The 22,529-nt window shown below is 44.2% G+C and overlaps 3 protein-coding genes across 3 annotated transcripts; 2 read left to right on the top strand and 1 right to left on the bottom strand.

Moving 5' to 3' along the window:
- The first annotated feature begins 829 nt into the window (after window positions 1-829).
- Window positions 830-6,759, top strand: LOC124048076 (adenosine kinase-like). The gene is made up of 2 exons (XM_046368488.1): window positions 830-1,011; window positions 5,292-6,759. The coding sequence occupies exon 2, from the start codon at window positions 5,319-5,321 to the stop codon at window positions 6,651-6,653; it is 1,335 nt and encodes a 444-aa protein (XP_046224444.1). The 5' UTR covers window positions 830-1,011; window positions 5,292-5,318; the 3' UTR covers window positions 6,654-6,759.
- Window positions 6,760-6,906: 147 nt separating this feature from the next.
- LOC124048077 (putative protein TPRXL) lies at window positions 6,907-8,639 on the top strand. Its single transcript, XM_046368489.1, has 2 exons — window positions 6,907-7,787; window positions 8,166-8,639. The coding sequence occupies exons 1-2, from the start codon at window positions 7,644-7,646 to the stop codon at window positions 8,589-8,591; spliced, it is 570 nt and encodes a 189-aa protein (XP_046224445.1). The 5' UTR covers window positions 6,907-7,643; the 3' UTR covers window positions 8,592-8,639.
- Window positions 8,640-12,981: 4,342 nt separating this feature from the next.
- LOC124048075 (CDGSH iron-sulfur domain-containing protein 1-like) lies at window positions 12,982-19,690 on the bottom strand. Its single transcript, XM_046368487.1, has 3 exons — window positions 19,478-19,690; window positions 16,039-16,241; window positions 12,982-14,714 (listed from the first exon to the last, which is right to left on the bottom strand). The coding sequence occupies exons 1-3, from the start codon at window positions 19,506-19,508 to the stop codon at window positions 14,625-14,627; spliced, it is 324 nt and encodes a 107-aa protein (XP_046224443.1). The 5' UTR covers window positions 19,509-19,690; the 3' UTR covers window positions 12,982-14,624.
- Between the last annotated feature and the right edge of the window lie 2,839 nt (window positions 19,691-22,529).

The raw sequence follows: 22,529 nt of genomic DNA, 5'->3' as shown, positions 1-22,529 counted from the left end.
GGTGGTGTCTATGACCCTGGGTGGTGTCTGTGGTACTGGGTGGTGTCTGTGGTACTGGGTGGTGTCTGTGGTACTGGGTGGTGTCTGTGGTACTGGGTGGAGTCTATGGCCGTGGGTAGTATATGTGGTACTGGGTGGTGTCTGTGGTACTGGTTGGTGTCTGTGACCGTGGGTAGTGTATGTGGTACTGGTTGGTGTCTGTGACCGTGGGTAGTGTATGTGGTACTGGGGGGTGTCTGTGACCCTGGGTGGTGTATGTGGTAGTGGGTGGTGTCTGTGGTACTGGGTGATGTCTGTGGTACTGGGTGGAATCTATGACCCTGGGTGGTGTATGTGGTAGTGGGTGGTGTCTATGACCCTGGGTGGTGTCTGTGGTACTGGGTGATGTCTGTGGTACTGGGTGGAATCTATGACCCTGGGTGGTGTCTGTGGTACTGGGTGGTGTCTGTGGTACTGGGTAGGGTGGTGTCTGTGACCGTGGGTGGTGTCTGTGACCCTCGGTGGTGTTTGTGGTACTGGGTGGCTGCTGAAATAAATAGTCTACGTCAAATCTTCATGTGTAAATTATGTTGTGGTGCTCACAATGTGGCCTTCAAACTGATTTCTCAAGCCTTATATGACTCCCCCCCATCATCCCTTTGTTTCTGCTACCTGTAGATGTGTGCCAAGTGGCCCCCAATTAACTTGTGTAATGTGTATGATTCAGCGACCTTCAACCTGGGTAATATAGCAAGAAAAGCATAACGACTAGCAAGTCGGCCCATATACTAGTATTGACCCTGCAAAAACGAAACTACATGCCTCAGTAATCACTCACCACTATCATCCTGGTTATAATCTATGCTTTTGAAGCATGTGAGCCAACGTCAACGGAGTTGTTGCATAGGTAGAAGAGGGTTGTCTCCCTGTTTCAGAAAGGTGTTTTTATAAAAGACAAGAGCACACATTCTCATCCTTCAGTAGACTCATCATTCATTCTACTAACGCTATAGCTCAGGAACAGAACTAGTGGTGAGTACCAATCAACTTTATCGTTGTTCATGATATAAATATAATTTATGCCTTTTGTGAAGGTGTTTGTTCTTAAGTACAGATTGTTCACACTTCACCTGGGATTTGAACTAACAACCTCTTGGTTGAAGGAATTCCAATCTTCCTGCAATGCTACTATGTCAGTCTACACCATACCTATGTTAATTCCTACACTCTGCACTTCAAAGTAAATCTCAGCTCTGTTAAAAATACAATATATTTATCATTATGATTCAGTAATACCATTAAAACACAATAATATGCCTAACCAACATTAGATAACTATACAAAGAAACACTCAAATTACTGAAATAAGTTCATTCAATCATAGCAGAAATAACAGTAGGGTTGTCCTAGACTAAAAAAAATAAAAAGTAGTCTGTTCTTTCAACCAATCGAAACGTGTATTTTTCCATATATAGAGACAACCTTTCTTTTCAGAAAATCAACTATATATGTATTGAGCTTGTCTGATGCTTTAAGCTCACGGTTTGATGAAATAAGACACACACTCCGTTAAGACGGAGCCAGAGATCTAGTTAACCAGAAGAAGATAAAACGTAATCTGTCTAGGCGATCTCCGCCCGCTTCCACTGGCTTTCTCAGATTCTGCCATTACACTCCTAAAGCTGCAGGTAATAGGTTAAAGGGCGAGTCGGCCTGCCAATTGATCTCACCATTTCTACTGATCTTCGTGCCAGTTATGGTTTTCACATGCACATTTTCGTGGAAAAGTTTAATTTCATTTATAGTAAGGTCTTTGTATCTCAAAATCATTAAATTATATGATACAAACCTAAAAAGTAACTTCTATTGCCATTGCCAACAATGTGATAATAGCCCATAAAGCCAACAAATAAAAACATTGCAGCCTGCAGGTAGAAAATATCCTGATAAAAATAAATAATCTATACATTTACCAGACACTCTTGTCGAGAGCAATTTACAGTAGTGACGGCATACATTTGTATACTTTTTTCATACTGGTCCCCCATGGGAATTGAACCCACAACCCTGGTGCCATGCTCTACCAACTAAGCTACACAATTGGTAGTGCATGTCCTATCTGCAACAAACTTTAAAAAATGTGTCAACTATTAACTTGGCTCTGCCTGAAGCTCCTAGCAACATTGTGTAAAATATTCTGGGCCTTCAGATTTTCCTGAGCCAGTGAGCTCTGGACAGACACAGCTGTAGGCTATTTGCACAAGGGATAAGAAGAAATCAGACAGGTCTAATTTTATGACTTTTCCACTGGATCAGAGCATGGCATTGTTCCCTTTCACGCTGAGTGGTTATTGAAAAGGAGAGAGCTGGAAAGATTTTTCAAAGACATTTAGAATTACTACAGTAATTCCTCAATGTATGTAAAAACAGACTTTGTTTGCTTGCTCTTTATAGTGAAGAAAACAGTACTTTGAGAAGCTCCACAGCTCATTAGTGGTGGTGCATTAAGCCAATCAGAAATACTATCAGATCTCCAAATGGGCACATTTACATGCCAGGTAGCCTATACGTCTACTTCCATGTGTAATCAGGTGCGCGTCCTTACTCAATGTTGACAGGAGCGCTCCAAACAGAAGACGATGACTAAACTGACTAAACTTGTAAATGGAATGAAATACGCTAAAACCTGTTTCTCACAAGTATACAGTTGAAGTCGGAAGTTTACATACACTAAAACTCGTTTTTCAACCACTCCACAAATTTCTTGTTAACAAACTATAGTTTTGGCAAGTCGGTTAGGTCATCTACTTTGTGCATGACACAAGTCATTTTCCCAACAATTGTTTATATATAGATTATTTCACTTATGATTCACTGTATCACAATTCCAGTGGGTCAGAAGTTTACATACACTAAGTTGACTGTGCCTTTAAACAGCTTGGGAAATTCCAGAAATGATGTCATGGCTTTAGAAGCTTCTGATAGGCTAATTTACATCATTTGAGTCAATTGGAGGTGTACCTGTGGATGTATTTCAAGGCCTACCTTCAAACTCAGTGCGTCTTTGCTTGACATCATGGGAAAATCAAAAGAAATCAGCCAAGACCTCAGAAAAAAAAGTGTAGACCTCCACAAGTCTGGTTCATCCTTGGGAGCAATTTCCAAACGCCTGAAGGTACCACATTCATCTGTACAAACAATAGTAAGCAAGTATAAACACCATGGGACCACGCAGCCGTTATACTGCTCAGGAAGGAGACACTTTCTGTCTCCTAGAGATGAACGTACTTTGGTGCAAAAAGTGCAAATCAATCCCAAAACAACAGCAAAGGACCTTGTGAAGATGCTGGAGGAAACAGATACAAAAGTATCTATATCCACAGTAAAACAAGTCCTATATCGACATAACCTGAAAGGCCGCTCAGCAAGGAAGAAAACACTGCTCCAAAACCGCCATAAAAAAGATTACAGTTTGGAACTGACCAGACTTGTGGAGGTCTACAATTATTTTTCTCGGCTGATTTGTTTTTGATTTCCCATTAATTTCTAACCCATTGGAATTGTCATACAGTGATTAATAAGTGAAATAATCTGTCTGTAAACAATTGTTGGAAACATTACTTGTGTCATGCAGAAAGTAGATGCCCTAACTGACTTGCCAAAACTATAGTTTGTTAACAAGACATTTGTGGAGTGGTTGGAAAACAAGTTTTAATGACTCCAACCTAAGTGTATGTAAACTTCCGATTTCAACTGTATATATATATATAGATAGATATTAAAGCCTTGTCTACTTCTAAAGGAATTAATGCTGTACGGTAACTGCCTAGACTGCAGTCACTACCCCTGTTACATACCAAATGATGATGACAAGAAAGACTGTTAGGCAATGACCGAAGGACAATGCACAGTACGTTCAGGGAATTATGAGTGGATTCAGAAGTACAAATGGGTCTCTAAAATTGATAAGAGAAAATCGGACAGTGAAAGAAAACTACCAGAATGCTGCTAAGATGTAATTAAAAAAAAAAATCTAATGACATTTTATTTGTCACATGAATACAACAGATGAAATGCTTTCTTACAAGCCCTTAACCAACAATACTTTAAGAAGTTAAGAAAAATGTTAAATGTTAAACAGCAGCAGTTAAATAACAATAGCGACATGTACAAGTAGGTAGAGTTGAAGTGACTATGCATACGAGCAGCAGTGTAAAAGAGGGGTCTGGGTAGCCCTTTGATTGGCTGTTCAGGAGTCTTATGGCTTGGGGGTTGAAGCTGTTAAATCGCAAATCTAGAAGAGGAGTATGAAGATCTGTAGGATGTAGTACGGTCTCTTATTGAGGAATCAGCAAAGTATTTAGATCGCTTCATAGCCCAACCCACTCTCCAATGCAGAGGACATCGATCTGCTCATCCAAGGTGAGCAGACAGGGGCCAATCCAGGCTTCTGGCTCGTACTGAAGGTGAGCGGACAGAGGCCAATCCAGGCTTCTGGCTCGTACTGAAGGTGAGCGGACAGAGGCCAAACCAGGCTTCTGGCTCGTACTGAAGGTGAGCGGACAGAGGCCAAACCAGGCTTCTGGCTCGTACTGAAGGTGAGCGGACAGAGGCCAAACCAGGCTTCTGGCTCGTACTGAAGGTGAGCGGACAGAGGCCAAACCAGGCTTCTGGCTCGTACTGAAGGTGAGCCGACAGAGGCCAAACCAGGCTTCTGGCTTGTACTCAGTCACTGGAAAATATAAAGGAGCAAACAAGAATAATTTCAAAAGGGGGCCAACGGAGAAATCCTCTTACCAGGAGATAGAAAGATATACATGGAAAAACAAGAGAGAATGGAAATAAAGGAATCAAAAAGAATAAGAACAGAGTGTTCACACATTTAGATATTGATTGTGTTGTGTGTGTTTGGTCCGTATTGGATGGTGCCGGTAAAGTGTTTTTAGGATTACAAAAGGCAGTCCAGTCGAAGATCATTTACAACAGAGATTGATCCCCTCCAAAACAACTAAAAAAAGGTGATAAATTACCTTGCTGGAAAATTATAAATAATTTAAATTGGGTTGAATACAAAAAGGTGAGAGTGTGACAGAACTTTTACACTGAAAAAAGTATGAAATTCCTCTTTTTGCTGACTTTTGCTGTTAAATCATGCCTGTAATATTTAGCATTTGGGTACAAGAGATGTGGAATCTATTCACAGATCATGTGTGGCTTTCTATATGCTCCGAGATAATGTTCTGCAACATATACATAATAATAATAACGTTCAAATCTTTTGATATCCCTTTTATCCCTTATCTTTACTCAAGGAGGTTGCAGTGTGCTTATTCAGAACCATGTCGTCAGGCAAACCCAGAGCCAAGAAAATTAAGAAAACCCCAGAGGGGAAAACTCAAGAGAGGAACACTCCCAAGAGGAACACTCCCGAGAGGAACACTCCCGAGAGGAACACTCCCGAGAGGAACACTCCCGAGAGGAACACTCCCGAGAGGAACACTCCCGAGAGGAACACTCCCAAGAGGAACACTCCCAAGAGGAACACTCCCAAGAGGAACACTCCCAAGAGGAACACTCCCAAGAGGAACACTCCCAAGAGGAACACTCCCAAGAGGAACACTCCCAAGAGGAAAACCCTGACCAAACTCCGCCCTAATTCTCTATTCGGGATGGGGAACCCCCTTCTGGACATCTCAGCCGTTGTGGACCAGGACTTCCTGGAGAAGTACGGTTTGAAGGCAAACGACCAGATTCTGGCGGAGGACAAGCACAAAGCATTGTTTGAAGAGATTTTCAAGTTTAAAGTAGAGTATCATGCCGGAGGATCTACTCAGAACTCTATAAAGGTCGCCCAGTGGATGATCCAGGAGCCCCACAAGGTGTGTACATTCTTCGGCTGTATCGGGAAGGACAAGTTGGGGGAGATTCTGAAGCAGAAGGCAGTGGAGGTCCACGTGGACGCCCACTACTATGAGCAGACAGAAGAACCTACAGGGACCTGCGCCGTGTGCATCACCGGGGACAACAGGTCTATGGTAGCTAATCTAGCAGCCGCTAACTATTATAAGAAGGACGAACATCTGGACTTGAAGGAGAACTGGAAACTGGTGGAGAAAGCCAAGGTCTTTTATATCGCTGGCTTCTTCCTGACGGTGTCTCTGGAGTCCATCCTGAAAGTAGCCAAACACGCATCTGAGAACAACAAGCTGTTCACTCTGAACCTCTCCGCTCCCTTCATCTGCCAGTACTTCAAAGATGCCCTCATGGAGGTCATGCCCTACGTAGACGTGCTGTTCGGCAATGAGACGGAGGCAGCCACGTTTTCAAAAGAGCAAGGCTTTGAGACAGAGGACATTAAGGAGATTGCTAAGAAGGCCCAGACTCTGCCCAGAGTCAACAAGAAGAGGCCGAGAATCGTTGTCTTTACTCAGGGGAAGGACGAAACCATCATGACCAAAGGAGGTGACAAGCTGGAGACGTTCAAAGTTCTGCAGATTGAGCAGAAGGACATTGTGGACACAAATGGTGCCGGTGATGCCTTTGTAGGAGGATTCCTGTCAGAGTTGGTCCAGGATAAGACATTGGAACAATGTGTGAAAGCAGGACACTACGCTGCCAACGTCACCATCAGACAAACAGGATGCACCTTCCCTCACAAACCAGACTTCCACTGATGACCTTTAACCTTAACCTCTGACCCCTAGGCGATCCACCCTGACCCTCACCATCCCAACTAACCGAACCAGCCCCCCCCCCCGTCCCCGTCCCCTTTTTTTATAATCATCCATCCATGCTTTCATCCAATCCATCCATCCATTCATGCTTTCATCCCTCCTTCACTTGACTTTCTGCAACCAGACTTCTGTGCCTGTTCTTCTTGTCCTTCACGAGGTGGCTTGGGCCACACCCACACCCGATCAGATTATAGTGACGTTCCACTGCCTCCATTGGTGACTCGGCTCAAGTCAACTGCCCTTTGTAGACTCAGTCAGCCTGATGGCACTTACTTAATGCTTCCTGATTCACAGTTAAAGAGATGCTATAAAGGCTTTGTATCGTTTCAGACTGTAGTTTTCAAAACTGGTCCCTGAAAATTGTGCACAATTGTGTGCAACGTCACCCATTTCGTGTGATATGTTACGTCTTGAATTTTCATTTTCTTTTTCATATGGTACGTTACGAATTTGTTAGTGTTTAAGATCCCGTTCAATCTCTTCAACTGTAGTAAAGCCTCTCATTTAGGTGTCATGTTTACACACATAGCAGGTTGCTGTTGGAAACGGACCGTTGTCCGGTCTTCTCCATGGGGACCGAGCTAAAGCCAAGTTAGTGAGTCAGGTTAGGGAACGGGTTAGGGACACGGTTAAGGTTGGTTAGGGATGGGTGGAATACTGTAATTTGACGGAGGAGGTTTCTGTTGAGAAGGTGGGAGATAATTTCTAGTGAAGCAGCTCGATATAGATAGTAGAGACCGAATGCAACTGTTTTTATATGAATATCAAATAATTTCTGGGTAACAAATACGTACCTTACTAGCTCGGTTTCCATCCAATTGGTGACAGATGTTCATGTGAATATTCCGCAGCATAAAGACAATATGAGCATTTCCCCACCAGTGGTGCGTTTTCACCAGAATGACTTGTTGAGGACAAAATCAGTGCGTGATGACATGTGCAGTGTTTCCCAACCCTGGTCCTTCAGTACCCCCAACAGACCACAAGACCGATCCTCCAGTACCCCCAGAGTACCCCCAACAGTACACAGGACCGGTCCTCCAGTACCCCCATAGTACCCCCAACAGTACACAGGACCGGTCCTCCAGTACCCCCAACAGACCACAAGACCGATCCTCCAGTACCCCTAGAGTACCCCCAACAGTACATCAGAACCGGTCCTCCAGTACCCCCAACAGACCGATCCTCCAGTACCCCCAGAGTACCCCCAACAATACACAGGACCGGTCCTCCAGAACCCCCAACAGACCACAAGACCGGTCCTCCAGTACCCCCGACAGACCACAAGACCGGTCCTCCAGTACCCCCAACAGTAGACAGGACCAGTCCTCCAGTACCCCCAACAGTAGACAGAACCAGTCCTCCAGTACCCCCAACAGTACCACAGGACCAGTCCTCCAGTACCTACACAGGACCGGTCCTCCACCCCATAGTACCCCCAACAGTACACAGGACCGGTCCTCCAGTACCCCCAACAGACCACAAGACCGATCCTCCAGTACCCCTAGAGTACCCCCAACAGTACATCAGAACCGGTCCTCCAGTACCCCCAACAGACCGATCCTCCAGTACCCCCAGAGTACCCCCAACAATACACAGGACCGGTCCTCCAGAACCCCCAACAGACCACAAGACCGGTCCTCCAGTACCCCCAACAGACCACAAGACCGGTCCTCCAGTACCCCCAACAGTAGACAGGACCAGTCCTCCAGTACCCCCAACAGTACACAGGACCGGTCCTCCAGTACCCCCAACAGACCACAAGACCGATCCTCCAGTACCCCTAGAGTACCCCCAACAGTACATCAGAACCGGTCCTCCAGTACCCCCAACAGACCGATCCTCCAGTACCCCCAGAGTACCCCCAACAGTACATAGGACCGGTCCTCCAGAACCCCCAACAGACCACAAGACCGGTCCTCCAGTACCCCCAGTCCTCCAGTACCCCCAACAGTACCACAGAACCAGTCCTCCAGTACCCCCAACAGTAGACAGGATCAGTCCTCCAGTACCCCCAACAGTAGACAGGACCAGTCCTCCAGTACCCCCAACAGTAGACAGGACCAGTCCTCCAGTACCCCCAACAGTAGACAGGACCAGTCCTCCAGTACCCCCAACAGTAGACAGGACCAGTCCTCCAGTACCCTCAACAGTAGACAGAACCAGTCCTCCAGTACCCCCAACAGTAGACAGAACCAGTCCTCCAGTACCCCCAACAGTAGACAGGACCAGTCCTCCAGTACCCCCAACAGTAGACAGAACCAGTCCTCCAGTACCCCCAACAGTACACAGGACCAGTCCTCCAGTACCCCCAACAGTACACAGGAACAGTCCTCCAGTACCCCCAACAGTACACAGGACCAGTCCTCCAGTACCCCCAACAGTAGTACAGGACCAGTCCTCCAGTACCCCCAACAGTAGACAGGACCAGTCCTCCAGTACCCCCAACAGTACACAGGACCAGTCCTCCAGTACCCCCAACAGTAGACAGAACCAGTCCTCCAGTACCCCCAACAGTAGACAGGAACAGTCCTCCAGTACCCCCAACAGTAGACAGGAACAGTCCTCCAGTACCCCCAACAGTAGACAGGAACAGTCCTCCAGTACCCCCAACAGTACACAGGACCCGTCCTCCAGTATGGTATGATGTCGAACGAAAAAATTATCTGTCGCCATTTATAAAATTGTACCAAAACAGCTGTCGTGATTTTCATTTATACGGTGTGACTTTATTCGCATAAAAACTGAGGATGGAAACGTGGTTACTGTAATCGATTCCATGAAAATGTGCAACAACAACAAAAACACGCTTTTTGGCCAAAAAACAATTTCTCAAGCAAAAATGTTGCTAAGATTGTCTAGGAGTGGTCTGAGTGGGGAGGGGAAAACTGAAAACTAGCTGTCATTGGCAGAGAGGTTTAGAACTCTCTTTCTTATTGGTCTATTAACCAGTTTACAGCATGGGTTGGTGATGTCACCATGGAAAGCATTGTCAACCAGCAACTATAACCGGAAATATACGTTGTCACACTTTTACAGTGGAGTTTCATCAGCCGTTGTACGATAGGATATAAAACACAGGAAAAATGTCATGTTTACGGCACTGGGTCTTTAAGGAGACTGCGCCTAAAAATAAGATGGGCAATGTCATTATCATTTAGATGTCATTTTCTTTACTGATTGTTTGGTTATGACTGGAGGCTGACTGAAGTGGCGACACACACTCCGATGACCTAAAATGATCAATGCCATGTTGGTCTTTCAGTCAGGCCAACCCAAGCTGTACTGTGCAGTAGGCTGACAGTAAACCTACTACTGAAATAATAGATAAATGCCCCTGTCAACTGAGTCAGAAATTCATAGGTTTCTGACCCCCCACCCTGAAAAAAAATCTGATTTTCACACTCAAAGTTACACTTTTTCAATAGAAATACAGAAAAAAAACAATGCTTAAACCACATCAGCAGACCACATTTGAGGTCTGGGCAAAGAAAATCGAAGGCATTTTGATTTTTGAGTGTAGTTACCCTTTAATTCAAGTTTCAAGTTGTACTAGTCATATGTACGGGATATGCATGGTATACATTGTCCAGCGAAATGCTTACTTGCAGGTTCCTTGTTGACAACGCAACGACATTGTGACTTTTTGCTAATTAATATTCAAGATCATCTACTCATGAATTACTAGAATAATTCATTGATCTGACTTAGGTAGCCTAATGGTTAGAGCTTTGGGCCAGTAACCGAAAGGTTGCTAGATCAAATCCCCGAGCTGACAAGGTAAAATAAATCTGCCGTTCCCCAGTAGGCGGTCATTGTAAATAAGAATGTGTCCTTTAACTGGACTTGCCTGGTTAAATAAAAGGTTAAATAAAAGTAAAAAATATTTGGTTATCTTATCTCCATTAATCTAAGAGGGGCAACCATTAAGGGCTGGATATAGAGACCCTTGAATTAACTATCTGTAGTTATCATTAACCATTAATTATATTTCAACTTGTACCAACTGTAAAATAATAATAAAAGATGAAATAAAAAGACAATGTTCAGATTTACCCATGAACGCCATGCCCACAATCACACACACAGATTTACCCATGAACGCCATGCCCACAATCACACACACAGATTTACCCATGAACGCCATGCCCACAATCACACACACACAGATTTACCCATGAACGCCATGCCCACAATCACACACACACAGATTTACCCATGAACGCCATGCCCACAATCACACACACACAGATTTACCCATGAACGCCATGCCCACAATCACACACACACAGATTTACCCATGAACGCCATGCCCACAATCACACACACACAGATTTACCCATGAACGCCATGCCCACAATCACACACACACAGATTTACCCATGAACGCCATGCCCACAATCACACACACACAGATTTACCCATGAACGCCATGCCCACAATCACACACACACAGATTTACCCATGAACGCCATGCCCACAATCACACACACACAGATTTACCCATGAACGCCATGCCCACAATCACACACACACAGATTTACCCATGAACGCCATGCCCACAATCACACACACACAGATTTACCCATGAACGCCATGCCCACAATCACACACACACAGATTTACCCATGAACGCCATGCCCACAATCACACACACACAGATTTACCCATGAACGCCATGCCCACAATCACACACACACAGATTTACCCATGAACGCCATGCCCACAATCACACACACACAGATTTACCCATGCACGCCATGCCCACAATCACACACACACAGATTTACCCATGCACGCCATGCCCACAATCACACACACACAGATTTACCCATGCACGCCATGCCCACAATCACACACACACAGATTTACCCATGCACGCCATGCCCACAATCACACACACACAGATTTACCCATGAACGCCATGCCCACAATCACACACACACAGATTTACCCATGAACGCCATGCCCACAATCACACACACACAGATTTACCCATGCACGCCATGCCCACAATCACACACACACAGATTTACCCATGAACGCCATGCCCACAATCACACACACACAGATTTACCCATGAACGCCATGCCCACAATCACACACACACAGATTTACCCATGAACGCCATGCCCACAATCACACACACACAGATTTACCCATGCACGCCATGCCCACAATCACACACACACAGATTTACCCATGCACGCCATGCCCACAATCACACACACACAGATTTACCCATGAACGCCATGCCCACAATCACACACACACAGATTTACCCATGAACGCCATGCCCACAATCACACACACACAGATTTACCCATGAACGCCATGCCCACAATCACACACACACAGATTTACCCATGCACGCCATGCCCACAATCACACACACACAGATTTACCCATGCACGCCATGCCCACAATCACACACACACAGATTTACCCATGCACGCCATGCCCACAATCACACACACACAGATTTACCCATGCACGCCATGCCCACAATCACACACACACAGATTTAGACACATTTAAAAGTGAATCAATAAGTTGAAAATCATAGGTCAAAAGACATTGTTGCTGTCCTTGGTTTTGAAAGTGGTCGTCAGGGCAAGACTCCACTCTATTTCCATTGTAATGACTGTAGGCTACCAAGGCCGGCCTAATAAAGTGTAGCACATTTGAATGCATTTGATCCAGGACCACATCACCTATGCCTACACATCAGATAGAGATGAAGTTCTGAATGAGCACACCTTTCAGGGAGAGGAAACATGCTTCATATTCACATGTCATATTCCTTCCATTTTATTTTAATTTTACCTTTATTTAACCAGGCAAGTCAGTTAACAAATTCTTATTTCTCAATGACGGCCTAGGAACAGTGGGTTAACTGCCTGTTCAGGGGCAGAACGACAGATTTGTACCTTGTCAGCTCGGGGGTTTGAACTCGCAACCTTCCGGTTACTAGTCCAACACTCTAACCACTAGGCTACCCTGCCTACACATCAGCCAGAGACAAAGTTCTGAATGAGCACACCTTTCGGGGAGAGGACATATGCTTCATGTTCACATTTCATAGTCCTTCCATTAAATCCCTTTCATTGATTTTTAGTTGTAAGGTTCAATCTAATACATTACTTTGGGTGTGAACTGGCTCACAGCATTTGGAAATAACACACTGTCTAGCACTAGAGGAACATCGATATGTTTTTTAAAATTATTGATAGATAAGTGATGTATTTGGATGGAATCACATATAGTGGAAATCAGAGGTCACCCCCCCCCCCCCATCCCAGGGGTGCACATTTACTTTACCCTGGCACTACACAGCTTATTCAAATAGTCTAAGCTTGATTGTTAAGTTCATTATTTGATTCAGCTGTGCAATGCTAGGGCAAAAACCAAACTGTGCACTCCTTGGGTGTGAATGAATAAGCTGCTTGGCAGAAGTACTGCATGAAAAGTTCAGATCCAGCTACTAAAACGGGTTTAGAACAGGGCTGTGATCCATAGGGTAAACCGTAGCAAAAACCTTTTTCAAAAACAAAAACCCGAGTATTTATCATGTTCGAGTCGGCTACCTCCTCGTTTCACTACATTCCACAAATGTTTCTTGCCTACTGAACACAGCCCAGGAATCCAATTGGTATGTAGTATAGAACAAGTTTAGACTTGTTGCTTCACCGTTAACAAACTTAGGGCAACGAAGCAATCCTTCCCGATGAATTCATCTCCAACTAAGAAACCTGCAGAACCTTTATCTCCCCCAACAAATCCATTGAAAATTGACACCATTTACACAATTTGATTTCACAAGTTGAATCAAAACGATCAAATCAAACCTCACAGTTTCCTTGACAACGCTTCAGTAGAACCAGACGTTTTTCCTAACCACGTGACCTGAGCATGGAAAAACTCTGGGCCCTAGTTATGGTTTTATGGACTATAACTATGTAAAGTACCTAGTTATGGTTTTCAATCAAAAGGTCCAGAGATATCCCTGATCAGGTCCCGTGGTCAGGAAAAACTCCCCGAGTATCAACCATAGAGAATGATAGAGGACTCTGGTATCCCAAAAGCCTGTTTTAGCATGGGCAGCGCCATTGAGGACTTTCACCATTTTGAAGTAGTCAACTTCCTATGGGTTAAGGAAGGATCACATGATTCCATCCAAGTCGTGAGGAAGAGTCAGCCAATGAATTATACTCAGGAGTAAACACTCCATCACTCCAGATGGGAGTACAATCACCAACCTGGGTTTAAACAAGCCACTACAGATGGGAGTATACACCCTTTCAGTTTGTTTACCAACTCATAGAAGTAGTAGAAGAAGAGAATGAACTACTTCAAAATGGAGATGGCCTCAACGGCGCTGCCCGTGTGTTCACATACACCATAATGGAACGGATACAACGTTGATGATGGCTTTACATCTCTATGGTATCAAAACTAAAAACAAAACAATCGGGAAGGCAGACATTGATCAAACATACAAGCAAGTCTTTTGCATTCTGAAAATCACTTAACGTACAGAGACCAAAGCTCAATTAAATAAATACAACCAGCCCTGCACTTTATTTTACAGTCCTTCCACAGCCCCGTTTCCTCGAATAATCACACTGAAATTATCTACCACCATTCTAGATATTATTACAACTCATTTCAACAATATTTTATAACTGTTTGGTCCTGTGATAAGTGTTGCTTCGATCAATCAATAAATTACAACCAAAAAAGTGATTATTTGCTTATTAACACAGAGTGTTTACCGTTCAATTCTGGAGTAAATACCAAGTGTACACGTATCGAGTCAAACCTCTACCATCCTTTCTGTGGTGAAGAGCACTTGTTGGCGTCCGTATGTTAGCAGCGGCAGTCATGGGGATCAAATGGATGGATGGATGTTCAGGCCTCCTTCCTCTTCATGATGAGGGGACCGACGTTATCCCCAGTCTCCTCGTTATGTTTAGTATGAGCGCCGTCGCAGTAGGGAAACTAGGGCCAGAAAAGTTGTTAGAATACAGTAAATACATCTTAAAATTCCAAGTAATAACATTGCCTTAATAGCCTCCAGTCTGTTTTAGTTGGCCGATTCCTCACAACCACATCTTTCCATGCCGTGTCTATGTATTTCTAGTGGTTGAGACATGACTCATGTATAGGAGCCAAGTCTCAATACTTCTCTCTGATTCATTTCCATCAAACGGAAATCATACAAAGAGTATCAGATTGACAGCGAGTATCAGATCGACAGCGAGTATCAGATGGACAGCGAGTATCAGAGTATCAGAGTATCAGGTCGACAGCGAGTATCAGAGTATCAGTTTGACAGCGAGTATCAGAGTATCAGATTGACAGTATCAGAGTATCAGATTGACAGCGAGTATCAGAGTATCAGGTCGACAGCGAGTATCAGAGTATCAGATGGACAGCGAGTATCAGAGTATCAGATGGACAGCGAGTATCAGAGTACCAGACGGACAGCGAGTATCAGAGTATCAGGTTGACAGAGAGTATCAGAGTATCAGATTGACAGCGAGTATCAGAGTATCAGGTCGACAGCGAGTATCAGAGTATCAGGTCGACAGCGAGTATCAGAGTATCAGATCGACAGCGAGTATCAGAGTATCAGACGGACAGCGAGTATCAGAGTATCAGGTCGACAGCGAGTATCAGAGTATCAGATGGACAGCGAGTATCAGAGTATCAGATTGACAGCGAGTATCAGAGTATCAGATTGACAGCGAGTATCAGAGTATCAGGTCGACAGAGAGTATCAGAGTATCAGATTGACAGCGAGTATCAGAGTATCAGGTCGACAGCGAGTATCAGAGTATCAGGTCGACAGCGAGTATCAGAGTATCAGATCGACAGCGAGTATCAGATTGACAGCGAGTATCAGAGTATCAGATCGACAGCGAGTATCAGAGTATCAGATGGACAGCGAGTATCAGAGTATCAGACGGACAGCGAGTATCAGAGTATCAGACGGACAGCGAGTATCAGAGTATCAGGTCGACAGCGAGTATCAGAGTATCAGATGGACAGCGAGTATCAGAGTATCAGATTGACAGCGAGTATCAGAGTATCAGATCGACAGCGAGTATCAGATTGACAGCGAGTATCAGAGTATCAGATCGACAGCGAGTATCAGAGTATCAGATGGACAGCGAGTATCAGAGTATCAGACGGACAGCGAGTATCAGAGTATCAGGTCGACAGCGAGTATCAGAGTATCAGATGGACAGCGAGTATCAGACGGACAGCGAGTATCAGAGTGACAGCGAGTATTAGAGTATCAGATCGACAGCGAGTATACCTTCTTGGACCTCCAACACCTGCAGTATACCGCCTTGTCCCCGAGATCTTCGATGTCAAAAGCATGCACCACTTTGGGGTCGTCTTTCTGCAGGTCCAGGTTGACCTTGGGCTTGACCCCTGTCCCCTTGGAGAGGTACTGGAAGAGGAGGATGCCCGCAGCTGTAGCTCCTGCAGTCACACCGATGGCTGCCACCAATTCAGCTGTAAAACAAAAAACAGACACTTAAGACAGGCTGCTTTGCGAGATGTTTTGGTGTCTCTACCTTCGTGCCCTTTGTGCTGTTGTCTGTGACCAATAATGTTTGTACCCTGTTTTGTGTTACTACCATGTTGTTTTGCTGCCATGTTGTGTTACTACCGTGTTGTTGTCATGTGTTGCTACCATGCTGTGTTTTTGTCTTAGGTTAGGGTTATTTTTGTAGTGTTGTGTTGTCTCTCTTGTCGTGATGTGTGTTTTGTCCTACATTTTTATTTTTGATCCCAGCCCCGTCCCGCAGGAGGCCTTTTGGTTGGCCGTCATTGTAAATAATAACTTGTTCTTAACCGACTTGCCTAGTTAAATACATGTAAAAAAAAATAAAAAATACTTAAGACTCTGATCCAGTATCTAGTTCAGGTAGGGCTCCAACCACAATTTAATAAGAACAATACATTCTAATGTACTGCATTGCCTCTGTAACGAATCCATACCTTGCCGTTGTCACATTTTGTTGTTTTAACGTCGATACATTTAATGGAATGGGATGGTGGCTGCTTGCCAGAAGACACCCACCCTTCCTGAGGTGCACGGGAGGTCAGATCGCAATCATTAGGACACGGTGGAGCCGGTACGAGATAGGGGGTCGAAGAACACAATGCAGGGATGGGACATGCCATTGTACTCCACATTTTATCTTTATCCACACTGATACATCGATACATTTCCTGGAAAACTGCCCTTTTCATCCTCATGCTAGTTACCAGTTGCCACCGCAGCCATTTTGGAATGGCAGGGTCAGCCAATCAGCTCCTTTGTTCAACGCATTGTGCCACTCCATAATGGTTGCTGTGGCGACTGGTATTTATATTTTATTATCCATTTCTCTCTCCAATTTCATGACATCCAATTGGTAGTTACAGTCTTGTCCCATTGCTGCAACTACCGTACAGACTCCGGAGAGGCGAATGTCGAGAGACATGCATCCTCGGAAACACGACCCTGCCTAGCCGCACTGCTTTTGACACACTGCTCGCTTAACTCGGAAGTGTGCTTCTACACCTGCATTGCTTGCTGTTTGGGGTTTTAGGCTGGGTTTCTGTACAGCACTTTGAGATATCAGCTGATGTACGAAGGGCTATATAAATAAATTTTATTTGATTTAGAGCGCAATGGGACAAGGACATCCCGAGCCGGTCAAACCCTCCCCTAACCCGGACGACGCTGGGCCAATTGTGCACAGCCTCATGGGTCTCCCGGTCACAGCCGGCTGCGACACAGGCTGGGATCAAACCCGGGTCTGTAGTGACGCCTCAAGCACCGCGATGCAGTACCTTAGACCGCTGCGCCACTCGGGAGGCAATAGTATTTCAATCTGAAGGAGGTATGGTTTGAAGTGACTGAAATGCACCTGAAAAGATATTGGGAAGTTCAGAAGATGACGTGGTAAGATCTTCCGTGTAGAAGATATATTTCCCCCCAGTCTGATTAATTGCCTGGTCTCGTCCACTCAGTTCTAATGGGTTGTGGGCATAGTAGAGTGTGTACGTATGTGTTCCTGAGAGTCTTACCTTTCAGTTAAGGGGTCATAATATTTTGTAGCATAAACCATTCAAAAGAGACACATTTGTTGGATTAAAACAGAAAACCGCTCTGTTTATTACAACCGCATATATAAACTACAGGATACCGGCATAAACCCGGTTCTATGAACCGTGCACACATTTTCTCTTGCGACCGAATTTCAAATCAAGTCACGAACCCTAGCTTGGGAATCCCTGCTTTACAGAGAAATACTTTTCTCGGCCTCATATATAGGAACCCTTTTTCTATAACGTTATCGAGCGAAATTAAGAAGGAATGTCGACATAACCTGTAGCGACATAAAATGCTAAATTATGCTAAATGCAGGAGAAAAAGATCATTCGACACATAATTTTCCATCAATGGATGTCGATTTAACTGTAATCATTTTTGCGCATAACTATAAATACATCCGACAGGAGAGTTTTAGTGATGAGTTTGTGTCTCTCAGGACAGAGGATCTGAGATCGCCTTCAATAGTATTTGCAAGATGTTAACTAAACTGAAAAAATGTATCAAATTGACAGACTAATTTATTCAACCTGAATAGCAAGGCGATTTCAAGGTAAGAATTGCTTATAAATTAATGCTGGAATAGGCTACTGATGATGGGGTCTTAATTTCAATCACTGACTGAATCAAATATGAATCATATGAACTGAATAAACTTGTCAACAACAACCAGTGTTTGGCTTTTTACTTTAGCCTAAAGTAAAAACTTGACTTGTTTCTGTCAATCTAATGCAACTATTCAAACAGCTGTTCGGCAAATTACAATAGAGGCGAGCTGTGACCATGATCATAATTGATAATTCATTTGGAAATTAACTAAACTTGGGCATTAATAATCGCATAATAACATAAGGCTACAGCAGCAATAAGCAATAAACTGAAGTTATAGGCTATTTATTCAATCCTTTGCCAGCTCCAGGTAGGATACACAAGTGCCAAAAATGGATTTGCAATGAATGACTCTGGTGATTTCGCCATTCCAAAATATTTATTTGATCAAATGCAGACTATAGTAGCCTAGAATGGCATCGAAATTAATGTGATGGCCAGATTCAAATGTATCAATGCCCTTATTTAATGTCCGCTTCATTGTTTCCCCATAATAGAAGCACAAGACGGAGTTTCATAACTTCAAATATCCAATCGCGCAGCTCTCGATAATTAACAACAGAGCAAAAAAAAACTTAATAACTCGCTTGATACGGTTTCCCATAAACAAAGTCGAAATAAAATCATAATTGAGTTAAAAACACCTCTTCCGAGCGAGTTCACCTAAAGTCAATTTAATAAACAAGTTTTCCCAGATCGTTTTTGTCGCAGTTATTTGTTGACACGCATCATAATAATGTATTTAATGGGAAAAGGGTTTTGTGAACTCTTTAGTGACTTGCCTGGATGAGCAAAAAACACACAGGAGGCAACAAGTCAAGGTCGCAGTCTTACGAAATGACAGGCATGCAAACTATTATGCCATCGTACTAAACTTTTACAGACTACATGAACCAATGTCATAAACTAGCTCATTTTTTCCCCCGGAAAATATTGCTAAATAACAACAGTTTTCGTAGCTAAGTACGTAAAGTTCGCTAGTTATAGCTGTCAAACTAGCTTCAACTTGTTTTGCTAGTTAGCATGGCATATTTACCTTTTGACAGGGAAACGTTGTTGGAAGTCATGGTTTGTAACTATACGATTGATCCGAGGCAGTTTTGTGGAGAAGGTGTAGCAAACTATCGGTATGGCTCAAATCCTGCGTAGTAACTGGCACATATTTTAGATTAATTAGAAAATGTGAGCTACGCAGCTAACTATATTAGCGTTATGGCAGCAGCATTCGTGTCCCAGCAGCAACATTAAGATAACCGGATTTCCGATTTTGCCTTCAAAATAAAAGTCTGTGGTAAAACGCTATGTGTATATGAGACGAAATCAATCATTTTTCAGCTTTGCATAGTGCATAATGTCAAAATAATGTCACAAAATTATAACTACATCAGGGGAAGAGTCTAAGTTAAAGAAAATTAAATTGCTACTTTATAAAAAATAGATACTATTATAAGGTGGAGCACATTGAGAAATTGTGCTTAAAGTAAATTAGTGTAAAGAAAATATATATATTCTACAAACCCTATTGATCTAGTGCTAGAGCAAGCACCTGGATGATCATCAAGACTCTATGGGAAGATGATTCAAAAGTATAACGTTTTGGACGACACGGGTCCCATGATTGGCGAAAACCAAACACTGCATTCCACAGTAAGAACATCATACCAACGGTGAAGCATGGTGGTGGTAGTGTGATGGTTTAAGGGATGCTTTGCTGCCTCAGGACCTGGACAACTTGCCTTAATAGAAGGAACATGAATTCTGCTCTGTATCAGAGTTCTACAGGAGAATGTCAGGCCATCTGTCTGGGAGCTGAAGCTGAAGTGCAGCAAGACAATGTTCCAAAACACACAATCAAGACTACATGAACATTTTTTAAAAGCAAGACATGAAGTTTTGGAATGGCCTTGTAAAACTCCAGACCTAATCCCAATTCAGATGTTGTGGCAGAATTCGAAACGAGTAGTTCATTATATGTTTCCTATAATCACACAAAAAATAATAATGTTATCGTATTCACGACATACCTATTTGTGTACCCCGAGTCACAATCCATATTTTCAGTTTGCATTTGGTAAACTGGGACACCATTATTATAGTCCTAATTGTATTCCAATGGCAATTCAATACACTTTTGTGTGATTAGGAAACATCTGAGGATTTCAGAAGTGCATCATGTGTTGGGCTAGCATGTGTGTTGGGCCATCATGTGTTGGGCCAGTATGTGTGTTGGGCCAGTATGTGTTGGGTCAGTATGTGTGTTGGGCCAGTATGTGTGTTGGGCCAGTATGTGTTGGGCCAGTATGTGTGTTGGGCTCGTATGTGCGTTGGGCCATCATGTGTTGGGCCAGTATGTGTGTTGGGCCATCATGTGTTGGGCCATCATGTGTTGGGCTAGTATGTGTGTTGGGCCATCATGTGTTGGGCTCGTATGTGCGTTGGGCCATCATGTGTTGGGCCAGTATGTGTGTTGGGCCATCATGTGTTGGGCCATCATGTGTGTTGGGCTAGTATGTGTGTTGGGCCAGTATGTGTGTTGGGCCAGTATGTGTGTTGGGCCATCATGTGTTGGGCTAGTATGTGTGTTGGGCTAGTATGTGTGTTGGGCTAGTATGTGTGTTGGGCCAGTATGTGTTGGGCCATCATGTGTTGGGCTAGTATGTGTGTTGGGCTAGTATGTGTGTTGGGCTAGTATGTGTGTTGGGCTCGTATGTGTTGGGCCAGTATCATGTGTTGGGCCAGTATGTGTGTTGGGCCATCATGTGTTGGGCTCGTATGTGCGTTGGGCCATCATGTGTTGGGCCAGTATGTGTGTTGGGCCATCATGTGTTGGGCCATCATGTGTTGGGCTAGTATGTGTGTTGGGCCAGTATGTGTGTTGGGCCATGTGTGTTGGGCCAGTATGTGTTGGGCCAGTATGTGTGTTGGGCTAGTATGTGTGTTGGGCCATCATGTGTTGGGCCTTCATGTGTTGGGCCATCATGTGTTGGGCCAGTATGTGTGTTGGGCCAGTATGTGTGTTGGGCCATCATGTGTGTTGGGCCAGTATGTGTTGGGCCAGTATGTGTGTTGGGCCAGTATGTGTGTTGGGCCATCATGTGTTGGGCCAGTTTTGTTGGCTAGTATGTGTGTTGGGCCATCATGTGTGTTGGGCCAGTATGTGTGTTGGGCCAGTATGTGTGTTGGGCCAGTATGTGTGTTGGGCCAGTATGTGTGTTGGGCCAGTATGTGTATTGGGCCAGTATGTGTGTTGGGCCATCATGTGTTGGGCCATCATGTGTGTTGGGCCAGTATGTGTGTTGGGCCAGTATGTGTGTTGGGCCAGTATGTGTATTGGGCCAGTATGTGTTGGGCCATCATGTTTTGGGCTAGTATGTGTGTTGGGCCAGTATGTGTGTTGGGCCAGTATGTGTATTGGGCCAGTATGTGTGTTGGGCTAGTATGTTGGATAGATGTCACTCAGAATACAGAAATGCACTAGTAACAGTACTACAAGAACCAAGAGCCCTGCGTAAACTATTCAGAAATTAACCCACCAGGATTAAGCTGTCCCAGTTAGTGATGTCCCACTCTTTCTGAATTCACTTGTACAAAACCGTGAAACTAGATTTCCCCAAAATAAACATACTTCTCGAACACTACAAAACAAAAATGTTGAAATACTGAAGCAAGAAACTATATTTTTTGATACTCTGAGAAATTATGCTTATAGGTTGCAACCAACACCTATTATCTCCACAAATGTTTTCCCATCTGAACAAACCCCCTCTCCCTGATAGCATCAGGAATCACAAAACCCCCCCTCTCCCTGACAGCATCAGGAATCACACAAAAAACCCTCTCCCTGACAGCATCAGGAATCAGAAACCCCCCTCTCCCTGACAGCATCAGGAATCACAAACCCCCCTCTCCCTGACAGCATCAAGAATCACAACCCCCCCCTCTCTCCCTGACAGCATCAGGAATCACAAACCCCCCTCTCCCTGACAGCATCAAGAATCACAACCCCCCTCTCCCTGACAGCATCAGGAATCACAAAACCCCCCTCCCTGACAGCATCAATAATCACAAAACCCCCTCTCCCTGACAGC

This window comes from Oncorhynchus gorbuscha, linkage group LG11, assembly GCF_021184085.1.
Source record: "Oncorhynchus gorbuscha isolate QuinsamMale2020 ecotype Even-year linkage group LG11, OgorEven_v1.0, whole genome shotgun sequence".
Lineage (NCBI taxonomy): Eukaryota > Metazoa > Chordata > Actinopteri > Salmoniformes > Salmonidae > Oncorhynchus > Oncorhynchus gorbuscha.
This window is presented reverse-complemented; position numbering and strand designations above follow the sequence as displayed.

Excerpts from the sequence above, each read along its gene's own strand:
- LOC124048076 (XM_046368488.1), top strand. The coding sequence starts at position 5,319 with ATGTCGTCAGGCAAACCCAGAGCCAAGAAAATTAAGAAAACCCCAGAG.
- LOC124048077 (XM_046368489.1), top strand. The coding sequence starts at position 7,644 with ATGACATGTGCAGTGTTTCCCAACCCTGGTCCTTCAGTACCCCCAACA. Across the intron at positions 7,788-8,165 it reads GTACCCCCAACAGTACACAG|GACCGGTCCTCCAGTACCCC; the intron begins GACCGGTCCTCC and ends AACAGTACACAG.
- LOC124048075 (XM_046368487.1), bottom strand. The coding sequence starts at position 19,508 with ATGACTTCCAACAACGTTTCCCTGTCAAAAG. Across the intron at positions 16,242-19,477 it reads CAACGTTTCCCTGTCAAAAG|CTGAATTGGTGGCAGCCATC; the intron begins GTAAATATGCCA and ends TTTGTTTTACAG. Across the intron at positions 14,715-16,038 it reads GGTGTTGGAGGTCCAAGAAG|TTTCCCTACTGCGACGGCGC; the intron begins GTATACTCGCTG and ends TTCTGGCCCTAG.